This window comes from Podarcis melisellensis, assembly GCF_964234715.1.
Source record: "Podarcis melisellensis genome assembly, chromosome: Z".
NCBI lineage: Eukaryota > Metazoa > Chordata > Lepidosauria > Squamata > Lacertidae > Podarcis > Podarcis melisellensis.
This window is the reverse complement of record NC_138547.1, coordinates 47,302,280-47,321,575: the sequence shown is the minus strand read 5'-3', so window position 1 is coordinate 47,321,575 and position 19,296 is coordinate 47,302,280. Positions and strand designations below refer to the sequence as shown.

The 19,296-nt window shown below is 47.1% G+C and overlaps 1 protein-coding gene across 1 annotated transcript; it reads right to left on the bottom strand.

The window, feature by feature from the left end:
- Nucleotides 1-3,776: 3,776 nt before the first annotated feature.
- On the bottom strand, nt 3,777-17,051 carry LOC309361795 (UAP56-interacting factor-like). Its single transcript, XM_081897007.1, has 9 exons — nt 16,883-17,051; nt 14,490-14,627; nt 12,999-13,141; nt 12,659-12,783; nt 11,774-11,846; nt 8,007-8,050; nt 7,610-7,684; nt 6,112-6,223; nt 3,777-4,610 (listed from the first exon to the last, which is right to left on the bottom strand). Exons 1-9 carry the CDS (start codon nt 16,977-16,979, stop codon nt 4,470-4,472), a joined length of 948 nt encoding a protein of 315 aa, XP_081753133.1. The 5' UTR covers nt 16,980-17,051; the 3' UTR covers nt 3,777-4,469.
- Between the last annotated feature and the right edge of the window lie 2,245 nt (nt 17,052-19,296).

The following is a 19,296-nucleotide window of genomic DNA, read 5'->3' as shown; positions in this document are numbered from 1 at the left end:
TGCAGCAGCCGGATGGCTGGCTGAAACACACACCATTGCACTCTTTTTGAATGGGATTCAATCTGAATCAGCCAGTTAGTGAACTTGGTGCTCCTGTGCAACAAACCCACTACAAAATTGCTCTTCCTGGCACACTTCCAGGTCCCCCCAGCTGGGCTTTTTGCAAGAGGAAAAGTGATAGGTAAATGCCCTGGAAAGCTTGATACATGTAGTATCACCACCCCACAAACAAATCAGGATGAATGCTCAATAAACAGGTCACCTGGAAGGATCTTTCTGCATATTCTTCCTTCTGAGCACCTCACAAGTAGCATACTGCATGCACTTTGTCCCCTGAACTACTATGTTATACACACATGTGTGAGTCTAGGCAACCCAGTCATTGTTTAAATGGGGTCATCCAGAGTTTTGGAGTACATTGTCAGCAATATGTTGCTGATTCACAGCTCTACTTCATCTTTACATCTGTGGCTGTGGCAGAGGGTGCAATGTTTTAATCTCATGGCCAGCTCTACTAGGAGAGACCGTGGGAAATGAGCTCCCTGCATTTTCTTCCTCCTTAACACGCAGAAGTAGACCCAAATTTCTATTTCATACACACAAGCACATATGCACACATGCTGCAGACTACCCCAATCTCTGAGCAACATGAGGTTCCAGGGCTTCCAGGCACTTTCCCAGGATTCCTGTTTCCTTCAGAATGAGGCACAGCAGAGCCATGTATTGTATATTACGTTGAAATCTTTTAATAAAAATTGATTTTTAAAAAAGAATTTGGAGAAAGGGTTAGTGTCCTTGAGGTCCTGAACATCTGCAGGGTGGCGGGTGCTGTAGCATGAGAAGTTTTTATCTCACTCAGTTTCCAGACAAAACAAAATCAGGCAGAAGCACAAGAATGATGCAAGCAGAGAGTTAGACCTTCACCACTTTGGATTCAGTTTCAACAGAGTTCATTTTAATTTAATGTAATTTAATTTAATTCATCCTATATCATTTCTACCCCAGTAGATTGTCAAAAAAACGTAAAACAAGTTTACAAAAACTCCTCATGGAAATGTTTAATGAAGCAGTGAAATAAAGGCACACATTTCAAAATATTGCCATGACCATTAAACTCCGCAGTAAGAAAAGGCTTTCCACACCCTGCAGCCTTCCACATGTCTTCCAAAGGCCCCTAAACCTGAAGGCCTTACGGAGGTGTGGGGAAGAGTACAGTGAAGGCAGCTGCCTGGGTCCCTAGGCAGGGAGTCCCAAAGTGTCAGTGCTGTTGCACTAAAATATAGAATTTTTGCAAGGGTGGAATGAGTCTTACGTGGCAGCTGTAACAGTCCCAGTTGTGCAGGTTGAGTAGGCACACAGGGCGTAAGGCAATCCCTCAAGTGTAGAAGTGGATGTAGCCTACCTTGATTTCAGCAAGGCATTTGACAAGGTGCCCCATGATATTCTTGTAAAGAAGCTGGTAAAATGCGGTCTTGACTATGCTACCACTCAGTGGATTTGTAACTGGCTGACTGACCGAACCCAAAGGGTGCTCATCAATGGTTCCTCTTCATCCTGGAGAAGAGTGACTAGTGGGGTGCCACAGGGTTCTGTCTTGGGCCCGGTCTTATTCAACATCTTTATCAACGACTTGGATGATGGACTCAAGGGCATCCTGATCAAATTTGCAGATGACACCAAACTGGGAGGGGTGGCTAACACCCCAGAGGACAGGATCACACTTCAAAACGACCTTGACAGATTAGAGAACTGGGCCAAAACAAACAAGATGAATTTTAACAGGGAGAAATGTAAAGTATTGCACTTGGGCAAAAAAAATGAGAGGCACAAATACAAGATGGGTGACACCTGGCTCGAGAGCAGTACATGTGAAAAGGATCTAGGAGTCTTGGTTGACCACAAACTTGACATGAGCCAACAGTGTGACGCAGCAGCTTAAAAAGCCAATGCAATTCTGGGCTGCATCAATAGGAGTATAGCATCTAGATCAAGGGAAGTAATAGCGCCACTGTATTCTGCTCTGGTCAGACCTCACTTGGAGTACTGTGTCCAGTTCTGGGCACCACAGTTCAAGAAGGACACTGACAAACTGGAACGTGTCCAGAGGAGGGCAACCAAAATGGTCAAAGGCCTGGAAACGATGCCTTATGAGGAACGGCTAAGGGAGCTGGGTATGTTTAGCCTGGAGAAGAGGAGGTTAAGGGGTGATATGATAGCCATGTTCAAATATATAAAAGGATGTCACATAGAGGAGGGAGAAGGGTTGTTTTCTGCTGCTCCAGAGAAGCGGACACGGAGCAATGGATCCAAACTACAAGAAAGAAGATTCCACCTAAACATTAGGAAGAACTTCCTGACAGTAAGAGCTGTTCGACAGTGAAATTTGCTGCCAAGGAGTGTGGTGGAGTCTCCTTCTTTGGAGGTCTTTAAGCAGAGGCTTGACAACCATATGTCAGGAGTGCTCTGATGGTGTTTCCTGCTTGGCAGGGGGTTGGACTCAATGGCCCTTGTGGTCTCTTCCAACTCTATGATTCTATGATTCACTCCAAAGGCAGCTCGCAGCCCAAAGTGGATGGGCATTGCCCTTCAATTGGTGTGTGTGATTGATTATGCAGGGAGGGGCTTACCCCCCCCATTTTTATTCATGTTAGCAACCCTTGTGGATGCCAAGCATTATTCTCCCACCATTCCTCCATGCAGCTCAAGGATCTTCCCCCTCCTCATTTTATGCTCACAACAACCCTGTGAGGTAGGTTAGGCTGAGAGACAGGAACTGGCCCAAGCTCACCCAGACAGCTTCATGGTTGTGTGGGGATTTGAATTCTGGCCTTCTAGGTCTCAGCCCAACACTCTACCCACTACACCACACAGCCAGACCCCCCTCCCCAGTCTGGAGTCCAATTCCCAGAAGCCCACTGGTTCTATGTTGAAGTACTCTTGAGACCCACTTACTTACTTACTTATGTTTATTTACGGCTATTAGCCCATAAAATATGTACAAACATAAAAGCACAGAAGCATAAAAACCGATACATCGAACGACATAAGAGGAACACCACGATGCAAGAGTGGGACATTGAGCAGTGACAAATAACAGCTTGGGGCCTGGAAAGATCCGAAGGACGGTTCACAGAGAAAGGAGAACTGGAGACGAGATCCATCATGCACTCTCATCTTGAGACCCACTTGGTATGAAGAGTTGGGCCGCCTTGTTCTAGAAGATTGTGCAGGTTTGTCCTCACAGCTTCTAGAGGTAAACTGCATGGTGATATTTAACTATGTTGAAACAGATCATTTGCATTCTCACACAAATGAGAAAGAGGAAGGATAATGGCTAATTAAAGTATCTTCTCCTACTTATCTAAATCCCTCCAAAAGATTATTGGTATAGGAGCTCCAGAGTGTCTGGTGAGAGCCATGTGGTTGAGCTGGAGCAACTAGCTCAACTGTCTCCACACACTGAGTTTTTCAGGTAGACCAGGGGTGGGGGGACAATAGCCTTGATTACCTATTTCCTCCCAAGGTAAGGGGAAGTGACATGGCTAAGATGGCAGGACAGCTTACTCTATGATGTTAACCCCTTCCAGCATTAATTAGACTGAAGCATGTTGTTATATGAGATGTTGGTTATACGAGACTGGTTATCCCACACAACATGCTCTAATGCAACCCATGCACTCCAAGTGAAACCCATTTCCTGGATGATATCAACATTGTGTTTTGTGCCTGTGAACTCCATAGTGAATATTTTTATTAGAAAACAAAACAGCCCAGTGTTTCAGCTTCTAAAAGTTGTTTTATTCAGCACGCTGTTACAGCTTGTCACACCCAAATCATCAAAAGGAATCTGTCAAAGTGCTTTTCCAGGCAAAAGGGGGCAGAGGGAGAGAAACCAAGAACCTCAAATTCACTAGACCAGGGGTGGGGAATTCTGTGACCCTCTAGATGTTGTTGGATTCCATCACCCATGACGGTCGGCCATGCTGGCTGGGGCAGAAGGCCATTGGATCTGGCAATATCTGGGAGCCCACAAGATTCCCTGCCCCCACACTACACAAACAACCAGGCACTCAGCTGTGAGGCATGCCTCTTACTGGAGGGAGGGTCACTCCAGAGGCAGCTGTGGCATGAGGGTGCTGGATCATGCCTTTGTGGGCACATCTGAGGATTAAAGAGGGCCCCTATGAAGCTTGCTTGGAGATCTTCCTTACCACATGGCTCTCCGGCAAAAACACAACTGTACTAGCAGCCATACGGAATCACACCTCAAAGCTGGATCAGATGGTAGGCTACATCAGGAGGAAGTCTGGGGCAGAGGGGCCTAGAGTGGGAGTCAGAGCTGCTCTTAGGGCTGCATGTCTGAAGCATGGGCAGAAATCTTTGAGTGTGAGGTTGCATGGGGCTGTCTCTTTGTGTTTTGGGATGTCAAGCTGCCACCCAGACAGAGGCAGGCAACCAACCAACTGGGTTTAGGGGCAAGCTCCTTTGCAAAGCCAGTCTGACTTCACCGAATGCAATGGCAGAGTGACCATTCGGCCTGTGTTCTGCTTCGCTGTGAAATGGCGTGTGTTCCTCAACCCAGAGAACCTTTCGTTCAACGTCAAGCTCGTCTAAGGAAGAAAAACATACGAGTTAGTCTTGAATCCCCACACACATGTGCTGGGATATGTCAGCACACAGCACATTTAAAGCACATCTCCTCCCACCCACCCACAACCAAAAAGTCCTGAGAACAATTTGTTAAGGGTGCTGGGAACTGTAGCACTGTGAAAGGAAAACTAAGGTTCTTGTTATTCTTTGGAGGGGGTGGAATGGTGAATACACAGCTCTGCTGAACACTGATAGATTTGCTTTGGAGACAACACATGTATGACCACAATCTTCATGTGAGTTCCTGGCGACCTTCAGCTTAAACACACCCTGCTCTTAAGTGAGAAAAATCCATCACACTCAAACATTCCTGCACGAAGCTGCCCATGGCAAGGTTATAACACAAAACCTAGAGATTCTGATGTGCAGGAATGGTTTCCTTGAGGGCATGTGTCATAGGGTACAAAACCCACCTTCTATATTTTGAAGCCCAGGAGTTAAGAGATGAGGAGTCCACCCAACCTCAGTTCAAGCTGGGGGTTGGACTGGAAGGGAGACAAGCTAATGTCCCCAGAATTGGGGGGAAGCTTGGCTAATTTCCAGGTTAAACTGAACTCTTTAGTACCGCCCCCCAGGGCACCATTATGTGGGTCCTCTGAAGCATGAGAAAGCTCAGAATGTAAGAACAGGGCTTTCCTCCCCACTCCTAAGTTCTGCAGGTGGCTAGAGGTGGCCACATGAACACCCCCTACCGCACCCCCAGCATAGGTTCAACTTTTAGCACAATTGAACTTTAACAAAAAGTCTTCAGCCAGATGGCATACAATGCTTTGGCAGTGGCAACTTATCATTTTCTTGATCACTTTCTTCATCAACTTATAATTTTCTTGATTACAAACAATTAAAAAGGCGGACAAACAATTAAAAAGGCAGACAATCTTGCAAAGGAGTGTTGCCATTTAAACTGCTGGTTTGACGTAGGAACCCGAAAAAAGACCTCCCTCTATCCTAAGGTAAAGGTAAAGGGACCCCTGACCATTAGGTCCAGTCGTGACCGACTCTGGGGTTGCGGTGCTCATCTCGCTTTATTGGCTGAGGGAGCCGGTGTACAGCTTCCGGGTCATGTGGCCAGCAGGACTAAGCCGCTTCTGGCGAACCAGAGCAGCGCATGGAAATGCCGTTTACCTTCCTGCCGGAGCGGGACCTATTTATCTACTTGCACTTTGATGTGTTTTCAAACTGCTAGGTTGGCAGGAGCTGAGACCAAGCAACGGAAGCTCACCCCGTCGCAGGGATTAGAACCGCCAATCTTCTGATCGGCAAGTCCTAGGCTCAATGGTTTAACCCACTGCACCAGCCGTGTCCCTCCCTCTATCCTGGTTACAAACAAGAGTTAAGATGTGAAAGCCTTGTTATCACCTCATTCCCTTCAATTAGCCAGCTTCTCTGGCAGATGACATCAGTTCCTTCCCGCTTCCAATATTCCTACTCCAAAAGCCTCCCAATATTCCTGCTCCTAACCTGGTTAGCCATAGCCCGGAAGTTGAATCTCAGGGGAACACCTTTGGGCTGGGAACGGCTCATCTTTTCTGGGCCTCTTCTCCCCCTCGGGAAGGGGTGCTTGGCTCCTGGCCTGTGAAATGCACGCAGAATATAAAGATGCCTTCTTTCCATGGAAGAAGGGTGGAATTTGTTAATCTCCCAAACCTTCCCAAGTCAGAGATGCTGGAGTTGCATCACCTACAACTTCCTCAGGAATCAAGCAGCTAAGAAAAATGAAACATCCCACCTGGGCACGGTTTCTGAGAGAGCAACAGCAGAAGTTCTGTACTTTGAGGGCAGAAAACCCACTCTCTGGAAGATGAGCATTTGCCCAGTGGATTCTGGCCAGTCCATGAGGGCTGCCAGCCCCTTCCCACTCCATCTCAGGCACGGAACACATTGGCTCTGCCACTCCTTGGCTCTGGTGCCACCTACTGTTGGCCTCTTTGCCTTCCACCCTACCAGTCCCAATGAGCACTATCCACCCCTGAATTGGTCCAGAGGCGCAGAGGCGTAGCTAGGTGATCTTGCACTCCTGGCAGAACCATCCAGATTGCGCCCTCTACCTACGGACAAGTTAGCTCTTCTTTCCTTCTCTCCTCCAGCCCCCCCTCAATTCAATTCACCCTCTAGTAAAAACCTTTCCTTATGAGGCAATAATCAATATTTTTATTTATTTATCGACATATTTATGGACATATTTCTAGCTAATTTTGTCCCCCCCCTTGCCTATGCCCCTGGCTCTGAAAGGGGAGCTGGCTGCAAGTGTCACAGGCCTGGTGGGCCAGAAATCCAAAGCGAGGGCCAGTGTGGCACAGTTGTTGGAGTACTGTGCTAGGAACTGGGAGACCAGGGTACAAGCCCCCACTCAGCCAGGAAGCTTGCTGGGATCACTCTCAGCCCAACCAACCTCACAGGGTTGTTGTATGACCATAAAATGTGTGTGCGTGGGGGAGGGGTGGACTCTGCATACCACCTTGAGCAGCTTGGGGGAAAGGAGGGAGATAAATGTGTGAAAGAAAGAAAGAAAGAAAGAAAGAAGGAAGGAAGGAAGGAAGGAAGGAAGGAAGGAAGGAAGGAAGGAAGGAAGGAAGGAAAGAAAGAAAGAAAGAAAGAAAGAAAGAAAGAAAGAAAGAAAGAAAGAAAGAAAGAAAGAAAGGGTGATAGAGCAGGAAGGTGAGATGCACAATAGGTGCACAAAAGGAAGGAAGGAGATGCACAAAAGGAAGGAAGGAAGGAAGGAAGGAAGGAAGGAAGGAAGGAAGGAAGGAAGGAAGGAAGGAAAGAAGGAAGGAAGGAAGGAAGGAAGGAAGGAAGGAAGGAAGGAAGGAAGGAAAGAAAGAAAGAAAGAAAGAAAGAAAGAAAGAAAGAAAGAAAGAAAGAAAGAAAGAAAGAAAGAAAGAAAGAAAGAAAGAAAGAAAGAGTGATAGAGCAGGAAGGTGAGGGCATTGTTTTCACTCAAGGCAACATAACGTACATGCTTGCTTGACTTGCTTGGGGGTTAGACACAGAAACGGTCAGCACACCTCCAGGATTGGGTTCTGGCTGCCACCTAGAGAAAGAGAGACAGGGAGAGGAAGCAAAGAACCAGACTCCTAGCAGCAGGAGCAGCAGCAGGACTGGAATGAATGGAGCACAGCGTTGGAGGAGGTTGAGAAGGCTCCAAAGGTCAGACACTCATCAAGATCCAACTGAGGTGCCCTCTACAATTCTCCTACAAAGTAAGGTCAGTGCAACCCTAGAACCTCCCACCTGGGGGAAAACAGAGCAGGTGCTCTGGTTATGCCAAGAAGGCATATTGCCAGTCCTTACTTTCTCTCCTCCACCACTGCTTTTTCTTCCTTCAGAAAAGGGGGGTTATTTCCACAACTTACCTCCTCCTCTTTAAAGGCTTCCCCTCCACATTGTACTTTGTTTGCTGTAAGAAGGAAGAGAACAACAAGCATGACAGAAACCAAAACTACCAAAGCAAGGAGACTTAGTTCCACAGTATGGATCAAAGCTCTCCACAGACTGTAGCTTAAAGTGGATTCCTTGTTTATTTTGCAAAATCTTAGAACCTCTAAACAGATTACAAAAAGAATAAAGTAATAAAATTATCAGTAAGAAACCACATTTGTTAAAAACTATTTAAGATCCTCTCCTCTGTCTTACATGATTGTTGTAAGTATTACACAGAAAATGTTTGTAGAATACTGTGACTACTTAGGGAAAACAAAATGCAATTTTAAATCCGGTCAGTCTTACAGTTGCCCCTTTAAGAATGGGTTGCAGGGCCAACTGAAGCCAGAGGGCAACGGCAACACATCCCTCACTGGATCACTGAGAGCCAATGTGGTGTAGAGGTGAGAGTGTCAGGTTGAGACCCAGGAGACCAGCATCAGCCATGAAGCTGAGGGGGTGGCCAGGGTTGTTGTTGAGATTGAATGAGGAGGGGAAGGGATGGTGATAATGATAATACCACACCCATCTGGCTGGGTTTCCCCAGCCACTCTGGGCGGCTTCCAACAAATATTAAAAATACATTAAAATGTCACACATTAAAAACTTCCCTAAACAGGGCTGCCTTCAGATGTCCTCTAAAAGTCTGATATATGTTTATTTCCTTGACATCTGGCAGGAGGGCATTCCACAGGGCAGGTGCCACTACCGAGAAGGCCCTCTGTCTGGTTCCCTGTAACCTCACATCTCGCAATGAGGGAACCGCCAGAAGGCCCTCGGCGCAGGACCTCAATGTACGGGCAGAACGATGGGGGTGGAGACGCTCCTTCAGGTATACTGGGCCAAAGCTGTTTAGGGCTTTAAAGGTCAGCACCAACACTTTGAATTGTGTTCGGAAACATACTGGGAGCCAAAGTAGGTCTTTCAAGACCGGTGTTATGTGGTCTCGGCGGCCACTCCCAGTCACCAGTCTAGCTGCCACATTCTAGATTAGTTGTAGTTTCCGGGTCACCTTCAAAAGTAGCACCACATAGAGCACATTGCAGTAGTCCAAGCGGGAGATAACTAGAGCATGCACCACTCAGGCGAGACAGTCTGCAGGCAGGAAGGGTCTCAGCCTGCATACCAGATGGAGCTGATAAACAGCTGTCCTGGACACAAAATTGACCTGTGCCTCCATGGATAACTGTGAGTCCAAAATGACTCCCAGGCTATGCACCTGGTATTTCAGGGGCACAGTTACCCCATTCAGAACCAGGGAGTCCTCCACACCTGCCCGCCCCCTGTCCCCCCAAAACAGTACTTCTGTCCTGTCAGGATTTAACCTCAGCCCCCATCCATCCTCCATCTGCCTCCAGACACTCACACAGGGCCTTCACCGCTTTCACTGGTTCTGATTTGAAAGAGAGGTAGAGCTGGGTATCATCCAAATATTGATGAACACCCAACCCAAACCCCCTGATGATCTCTCCCAAAGGGTGTATGTAGATGTTGAAAAGTTGAGGGAGAGGACAGAACCCTGAGGCACCCAACAAGTGAGAGCTCAGGGATCTGAACACTCATCCCCCAACACCACTTTCTTGACAGAGCCCAGGAGAAAGGAGAGGAACCACCGTATAACAGTGCCCCCAGCTCCCAGCCCCTCTAGACAGTCCAGAAGGATGTTATGGTTGATGGTATCAAAAGCCACTGAGAGATCCAACAGAACTAGGAAACAGCTCTCACCTTTGTCCCTAGCCCGCCAGAGATCATCGCCCAGCACGACCAAGGCAATTTCAGTCCCATGGTGAGGCCTGAATCCCGACTGGAAGGGATCCAAATGGTCTGTTTCTTCCAGGTGTGCCTGGAGTTGTTCAGCAACCGCTCGCTCTATCACCTTGCCCAAGAATGGAAGATTTGACACTGGGTGATAGTTGGCCATATTGGCCAGGTCTAGAGATTTTTTTTAAGAAGTGGTTTAATGACCACCTCTTTCAGCAGGTCTGGGAAGGCTCCGTCACCGAGGGAAGCATTCACCACCCCACGAAGCCCATCACCCAGTCCTTCCCGGCTAGCTTTTATAAGCCAGGATGGGCAAGGATCAAGGTTGGTTTCACTCATCCAAGCAGCCTGTCCATATCCTTGGAGGTAACAGATTGGAATTGATCCCATGCAACTTGACTAGAAAGGACTCTAGCACTCTCCCGCCCCAGCCCTGCTCCCATGGTGGAATCTACCTCTTCCCATATCTGAGCTATGCAAAAGCATTGCAGGAGATCTTGGGGTCCACCAGGCCCTGGTGACAAAGGTGGTTCTGATAGATTGTGAAGCACCTGAAAGAGTCTCCTGCTGCTGTTTTCTGCAGATGCAATAGAGGCGGTGAAGAAGTTCCTCTTTGCCGTCACCGTTGCCACTTGGTAGACTTGACGTTGAGCTCTGACCCATGTCCAGTCCAATTCAGAATGAATTTTCTGCCACTGGCACTCTAGCCGTCTCAGTGATTGTTTCCTCGCCCTCAGCTCTGGAGATAACCACAGGACTGTCCGGGCTCCATGCAATTGGAGAGGGCATTCGGAGCCAGAGAGTTGATAGCCCTGGTTAACTCCGCATTCCACCAGGGAATCCACCAGGGAATCAGCTGAGAAGCCATCAACATGGGATAAAACATCCCCTACCACTCTCTGAAAGCCAATTGGATCCATTAAGTGGCAGGGGCGGACCGTCCAAATCGGTCCCACCTCCCTGCAGAGGGGAAGGGTCGCAGAGAAGTCCAGTTGCACTAGGAAGTGATCTGACCATGGCACTTCTTTTGTTTCACTTTTACTTACTGTCCGATCACCCACGTCACTAGAGGTGAACACCAGGTCTAAGGCATGTCCGTGACTATGAGTTGGGGCAAACTTATTCAGGGACAGCCCCATGGAGGCCATGCTTTCCACAAAATCCTGACTGGCCCCTTGTAAGGTTGTGTTGGCATGGATGTTAAAATCCCCTAAGACAACTAAACTAGGTGTCTCCAGGAGAACATCTGGTATGACTTGAAGCAGCTCGGGCAGGGAATCCTTGGCACAGTGGGGAGGTTGGTACACCAAAAGGAATCCTGTACTGCCCCTATTGCCCAACTTCCAGACCATGCACTCAGAGAGGTCTTCCCAATAGTGACGATGTAAACGACTTTAAGCTCCTTGGAGAAATGGTTGGGGTACAGATGGGGAAAAAAATAGTTGTTGTTGTTGTTTAGTCATGCACTCAGAGAGGTCTTCCCAATAGTGACGATGTAAACGACTTTAAGCTCCTTGGATAAATGGTTGGGGTACAGATGGGGAAAAAAATAGTTGTTGTTGTTGTTTAGTCATTTAGTCATGTCCGACTCTTTGTGACCCCATGGACCAGAGCACACCAGGCACTCCTGTCTTCCACTGTCAAACTCCTGCTGGTAGCTTCGAGAACACTGTCCAACCATCTTGTCCTCTGCCGTCCCCTTCTCCTTGTGCCCTCCATCTTTCCCAACATCAGGGTCTTTTCCAGGGAGTCTTCTCTTCTCATGAGGTGGCCAAAGTACTGGAGCCTCACCTTCAGGATCTGTCCTTCCAGTGAGCGCCCAGGGCTGATTTCCTTCAGAATAGAGAGGTTTGATCTTCTTGCAGTCCATGGGACTCTCAAGAGTCTCCTCCAGCACCATAATTCAAAAGCATGATATAAAAGACAATGAAGAACTCACCCTTCGGTTGAAGTTGAATCTGGATTGCCTCTGGAAGAAAGCTGGTCTTCGGTTTAGCTGGAAAGGCTGGTTACTGAGGGGAAATAAAAGGACCCTATATTAACACAAATTTCTGTGCACACTCAAGCCATAGATACTGTGGTAGATATGCCAGTCTCCAAGTGGTGAGACTCTGTGAGTGATTGTGCTTACGCAGGGCTCCGTTTCTAGGGAATGAAGGTCAGAGTAGGCTGTGGTGTCTTTAGTAAGTATGGCTACATTTACAAAGCATAGGACAGAGGGCTCAGAGCACTCACACCCCAGCAGGTCTTTCTTCCCCATTGGGGTTCCAGGCAAATCACAGCCTTACAGTTCAGCTTCCAGCATCAGCCAAATTCCCACACAAAACTCTGGCTCCTGTTCTTCTACGTTACAAGGCGATGACGTTGTGTCCAAGTAGGTGGCAGGGTGATCTGGATCCTGACCCCCTCCCCAAACATATAAAAATATATTTGCTGAATTTGGAATCTCAGTTGAAAAATTGTCCAGCCATTTGCTACTTGATTTTGCAAATGTTCAGATTCCCCAGGATTGGGAGGCGAAAACTGACACCGTGTCCTGCAAAGTGGCCTGCAGTCACACACACACACTTTTGTGGGAACAGGGAAGCATAGGAGCCAGCTCCTAGGGGTTGAGGTCCCTCTGGCTCCTCCAATAAAATATTTGAGGGGATCGCCCCCTCCCCCCAAAAGTTGATGGGCATTGCCATTCAACTGGTGTGCATGTGCTGCGTTTTGTGATCAGTGGGGCAGAGTAGGGCTTACCTCCCCACTCCAATATTTTATTCAGGTTTGCCCCCCCCCCCCGGCACAGAAGTCTACTCCTCCCAAAACCAAGCTTCCTTACCTTTGGGCGGTTGGTGGAGCAGCCCCTGCCCTTTGAAAGCGATTGACCCTTGTGGGATCCCTCTGCTGGGTACTGGGTGTTGTGCCATCCCTGCTCCCAACCAAGGTAGCATCTTCCTGCTGCACCTATAAATTAGCACAGTTTGCCTCAGGATTGGCTTCTTGAACATAAAGCATCATGGGCAGGGGAACAGCTGTCGAAGCCCAGCCTTCCTCATCCTGGAGTCCGCCAAATGTTGTCGACTACAACTCCCATCCATCCTGTGCTGTCTGGGTTTATAGGAGCTGCCGTCCAAAACTCCTGGGAGGGTATCAGTTGGCAAAGATTGCCATAGTCCTACCTGTTGAGCTGAGCTGGGCCGATTTAGGGGGCTCATGCCTTTTGGCCCAAGGGCTGCTCTCCTCCTGGGACTGGTCACCCCATTCCAGAAAGGCTTCCTGTAATTCTGCTGCTTTTGAAACTCTCCTCTGAACCTGCTGGGTCCTAAAGAGACACACCATGCAGAATGTGATTCCTCGTCAATCCTCAGGTGTCAACAATTTATAATTAAAAACAATGTTTCTCTGCTATTTGCCACATCTGACTCTCCCCTGCCCCTTCCTCCAAAGGGGGATGAGTATGTGAGATTACCTGCACTTTTGCTATTGCATTGTTAATAATAATATATCACTCTTCATCAAAAGATCTCAGGGCTGTTCACAAGGTAAAAGCACAATAAATAGTTAAAATAAAAACAAGAAAACAATAGCACCTCCCCACACAAACACATTTAAAAGGCTGTAGAATATAAATCAGCCAGAGGCCTGGTTGAAGTTGGATCCTGGTCCAACTGCACTGGCTACCACCTAGTTTCTATTCCCAATTCAAATGCTGTTTTTTTAATCTATAAAGCCTTAAATAGCTCAGGACTGCAATAACTCAGGGACCGCCTCTCTCCATATGAACCTATCCAGACCTTGCAATCATCATCTGAGACCCTTCCTTGTGTGCCTCCTCCATGAGAGGTCCGGAGGGTGGCAACTTGAGAATGAGCTTTTTCTGCAGTGGATCCCCACTTGTGGAATGCTCTCCCCAGGGAGGTCAAGCTGGCATCTTTATTATGCACCTTTAGGTACCAGACAAAAATGTTCCTCTTCAACCAGGCCTTTGGCTGATTGACATCTGATGCCCTTTTAAAATATGTTATGGAAGGGAGGGGGGTTATTGGGTTGTCTTTGTTTTTGTGAACCTCCCCGAGATCTGCGGGTACAGGGCAGTATACAAACTTTAATAATGATGATGATGATGTTTAGGATCAGAGTTTTCCTTTTCCTAGATGGCTTGTCCCAGGTTGACAAGCCCCATCTGTCTATCTCCAACATGAAAAGCCTATCTCAATTCAGGAGCATCCCTCCTCTGCAGATCCTTGTTCTCCCACAACACTACTGATCCCGACCTTGATAGATTATTTTCCCACTTCATCAAAGGCCCATTAACCATGAAAGGAGGAGATTCTTTGTTGTGCTGTATTCCTAGTTCTGTGCTCAGTTTGAAAGAGCTGTGTTCAAGTCATACTGGGAGCCAGTTCATGCTATAAATCACTTAAACGTTTTGTCTCTTTTTATGTTCATTATTTTCATTTTAATATTCATTCATTCATTATTTAATATTCATTTTAATGTTCAATTTATGTATCCTCCTCTGGTCACCCCTAGCTAAAGGTACTTGCATGAAGCTGAAGGAGGGGTTGATATCTCAGGATGCCAACCGTTACAAAAAGCCCTACCAACTTATTTCCGGAATTTTGCCAACTCCCAAACCTTCTCTTCCTGTTATTGCTTCTCACACATACCTTGCAGGTTCCTTGGTACCCAGCCCCAGAATCGACGTCTTCTGTTGCTATAGGCTGGATTCCAGTTCTTGAGCGGTTGCTTCCATCTGTTTTCCTTTGCATTTGTCTGGCCTTTCTTGTTGCGCTTTATGATATCATCTAAATTAGGGAAACCAACACACACAGAATACGTCAAGGAAATCTTCTCTTTTGTTTCATGTTGGCCTCCCAGCATTTTAACACAAGAGGATGGAAAGCTAACCCTCAGTATGTGGGGCAAGGAGAGTGTGGCATAGAATACTGCTCTATGGGATCCCAAGTATTCTAAGTATTCCAAAACAGAATTCCAAAACAGAGGGTAGTTTCCAGTTGCCCTTAATAACTTGGGACCAGTTTATCTGCAATATGTGCCCAGTTGGCCTCTTTGACCTGCAGAACTGGCACCATTACAGGTGCCACATAATACCAATTCTGCATTTGTAAGAAATGCATATTTTTGTGTTGCAGCCTCTACAGTTTGGAACTCCCTGCCTGCTCATATCAAGCAGGCGCCTTCACTATACTCTTCAGCACCTGCTAAAAATATTTTTGTTTAGACAACCTAATCCAAATATGTAACGTGTTGGCATATGTTTTAATCTGGATTTATCTTAGGGTTGATTTTCTTTTAATTCGTTCCAATTTTAGTATATGTGCTGCCGAAGCGAGCACAATTTTCTTTTAATTCAACTAGGGAAAATGTATTGCATTAAATGAGGCAAGGATAGCAGAGTGAGCAACAAACTGAGCAGGCATGGCAATTTCTGAGCTGTATTAATAGCATTGTCTAACCAATATAGAAGCGATCAGTATGGCTTTACTCTGAACGCAAGGGCTCCTTGCCTGGAGAACTGAGTTGATTTGCATAATCATAGAAGCATAGGAAGAAGCTGCCTTGTACTGAGCCAGACCACTGATTCTTTTAGCTGAGTATTGTCAACACTGATGGGAACTCTCACTCCAGGGTAAAGGCAGAATTTCCTAGCCCTACCTGGAGATGCCATCAGAGATTGATACCTGGGATCTTCTGCATGCAAAGCAGCTACTCTGCCATCGAGCCAAGCATGATCCTTGAAGTGAATAATTACCACCATTCAAGAAAGTTTGAAAGTATTCAGAAGAGACCCCCCCCCAAAAAAGCAAGTCCTTCAAGGGGAAAAAATGAAGGAAGCTGTCTATCCTTCAGCTTGGGGTGTGGGGATGAGAGGAAGCCAGGAATTGGTTTTCAGTAATAGTATCAAACATAAACTCCCAATACTCAACGTCAGAGAGGGAATCATTAAATACTGGGTGCTGGTTATTAAGTTAAGTCTGATTAAATAACAGTGGATGCCCAAATGCCAACCCTGAATAACAGAGAGCACATTTCCAGCATTCCTATTTTCAGAGGGGGCTTTAGGGAGGCAAATTAGCCAGGCAAGCCAAGAGAGAGTGGACAGATTTTCCTCTTTCTTTCATTGTAATTCTGTTGGACGGCATATTTCCAGATCACTGACTGAATAAATGAGTGTGATGTTTGTTTGCACGAACAGATCTTGTGCCAAGGAAATGATGATTTGCATTGCCCGTCAATGCCATAAATAGACCAAGCATCACATCAAGCTTCTATTTTTGGAGAGGGCCAGTTTATCATGTCCGTGCTGGACTGTGGGGTTTTGAGCTTGGAAAAACTGCTGTGGGGTATGGTGAGGTGAGCCAAAATGTAGCTGTGATTTGAACCTAACAGGCTGCATCTAGATATACCCAGAGTAAACACACTGAAATTAATTAGAATGGCTAAGTAAGGGTCATTAATTTCAATTGGTCTACTCTGAGTAAGACTTAGCTACAGACAACCAGTCCACACTGAGCCATCTGCTTTTCCATAGGCTGTCCATGGTGAAAGGACAGGGATTTACTGAGAAACGGGAAAAGGAGAGGAAGTTGCAGGTGGGGGGGGGGGGTGTCAAGCAGAAGATGGGGGAAAAGACCCCACTTGGGTTCAACTAAGCCAATTGGCCTGTGGAATCAGGAATGGCATAGGTATAGACCCCGTGGGGACCCAACTTTGGGCACCTAAGAAGGCTGCAAGGAATTTGCAAACTTTGCCAAACCTTCCCTGGCCGGACATTTTCTGCGCCTCAGAGAGGTTCATAGCCAGCCTCTCCCGCCCCATATACGGAAGGTATATAGTGCATATTTTTGGGGAGGAGGGGCGGTTCTCACCTGGAACCAGCCCCCTCCACCCCAACTTTGAGAAGTGCACCCAGAGTGGATCTGGTTCCGCGGGGATAAAGCCTATGCGGCTCCGGAGCAAGTCCATGGGGTGGGGTGGGTCCCCGAGACGCTAGGACACACCCAACCAACACCCGACGAGTGTGGAGAGCAGCACCTACCCAGAGACAGATCTATCTCCTCAGCAGCCACCGCCGGCTCCGATCCTGCCCCAGCACCGGCGGCTTCGAGCATCTGCCCGGCCCCCGGCGCTGCCATGGCCTCTGAGGAAAGAGAGGGGTGGCGGCGGCCGGCCGGAGGAAAGCCCTCCGAGCTCCCGCCCCCTGGCCAGCTGTCCCATTCCCATTCCCCGGCGCCGCCACCAGAGTCGCCCCCGCCCGCCCGATGCGGAGGCCGGCCCCGGCCTGTGGCGCGGCTTGGGAGGCGGGCGGGGTCCACCTGCAGACCCGTTCTTCTCCATGGCCTCTGCACCGCTCTCAAAACCCAAAACAGCCTGGATCACGCCGAAGGCAGCGCCGTGTGTAGTCCAGCATGTTGTTCTCATAGTGGCCGAGCAGGTGCTCTGATGGGGAGGACCCGATCCCAGGAGCAGCGCTCTCTTCGCCTGAGGGTTCCAGCAACTCGCATTCAGGAAGGTTACTGTCTCAGACAGTGGAGGTAGAGCACAGCAACCCTTATCTTTCTGCACCCCGAAGCGAGTGTTTCAAGAGGATAGGAAGCGTTTGCTGGAACAGGCAGGCAAGTGACCCATCTAGCCATGTACCAGATGCCTGTAGGCATAGGAGTCAATTCCAAGAGTCCGAGGACCCTTCGTCATCCCCACCCTCATAAAATATTTGGTGGGCATTGCTATTCAGATGGTGTGTGTACACCGCAACACGTTATCAATGATTCAGGACAGGGCTTATCTGCCCCCCCCCCAATATTTTATTCAAGTTGGCACCCCTGCCTGCAGGAAACTTTCAAGCAGGCTCAACCAGTATTCACAAACATTACTGCTTCTGACCAGTGGCTAGTAACCAGAGGCAGCCCTTCCCATTTTGCCACCTGAGGCAAAATTGGAATTGCCACCACTTGCTGTCCCTGCACCAGCACTTCCACTGCTGGAGAACATGGCATTCTGCAAAGCTACTCAGCACAAATATAATATGGGGAAGATCTGGCTTTCCAGTAGTACAGGTGAAAAGGATCTTGGAGTCTTGGGAAACCACAACCTTCACATGAGTCAACAGTGTGATGCAGCAGCAAAAAAAGCTGATACTATTCTAGGCTGCATCAACAGAAATACAGTGTCCAGGTCAAGGGAAGACATAATGCTGCTCTAATCTGCCTTGGTCAGACCACACCTGGAATACTGTGTCCAGTTCTGAGTGCCATAATCTAAGAAGGATATTGACAAGCTGGAATGTGTAAGTTCCACTAGGATCCAGTGCTGTTTTACATCCCACCCCCACCCCTGGCTCCAGGTGTGACACACCCATCATTTGCAGCACACACCTTGATATTTCTATTGGTACTGCTGCCCAGGAATGTGTCACTCTCTATGCTGGTTTGGATGCTAGTGAAAGGAAGAAGTTTACAAGGTCTCCTCCAGATATTGTTCGTTTAGCTAAAGCATTTATATGTCGCTTAATCATTAGTGTTTGTAAGTGGTATACATAAAAAATAAACCATGGGTAGAAGGAGGAGTTACGCTAAGACCAGACCATGTCATCACCGAGGAGGCAGGTTTAGTCGTTCTTTGAGGACTATCCCTTTAAAAAAAAAAAATTACTTTTAAACCTTACAAAAAGGGAAAAAAGAAAAAGAAAGAAAAAGAAAGAAAAAACAATACAATACAATATATAGACAGTACACAACATTAACACATTAAACAAAAGAAACACACAAAGCAAAAACAATTTAAAAACATACATCATGCCATCTCAATATCCTCCCTTTCATTCCCTTGTTTCATCGACCTCCTCTCACCTCCCTTTTTCTATTATTTCACCTCCCTTTCTATTATTTCAGCAAATCCTTTCCATCTTTCTCCATTTTCTGTCATATGGTTATCTTAACATATTTTAACCTTATTTTCCATTAATACTATAGTACTTATTAATTCTTAATTCATTGTAACATTTCTACTAAAGCCATATAATTCCATTCCATCATTTTTCTAACACTCATTAATATTACATTATTTCTATATATAAACTTTCAACTTTTTCCAATATTCTTCCACCGTCTCTTCTCCCTGGTCTCAGATTCTGCCAGTCTTTTCCGTCAATTCCATGTAGTCCATCAACCTGGTGATCTTCTGTCCGAGGCTCTTAACTCTTTTCCAAGTCCCTTCTGCGAGTCTTCTGCATATTTATGCATGCACTTTACTTTGTCTTCTTCTGATCTTATTCTTATTTTCCTTCCTTTGAAGCTGAAGAGTGGATCTCGGGGAAATTCCCACCTGGCAATGTTTTTATTCCTTCTCGACAGGTCAGCCAAATCTCCATAATTAAAACTAAAATTCAAAATATATTTCAGGACATATTTCAAAGTTCCTCCAAATCTGAAGGCCCCCACAACTCCAGTCTCC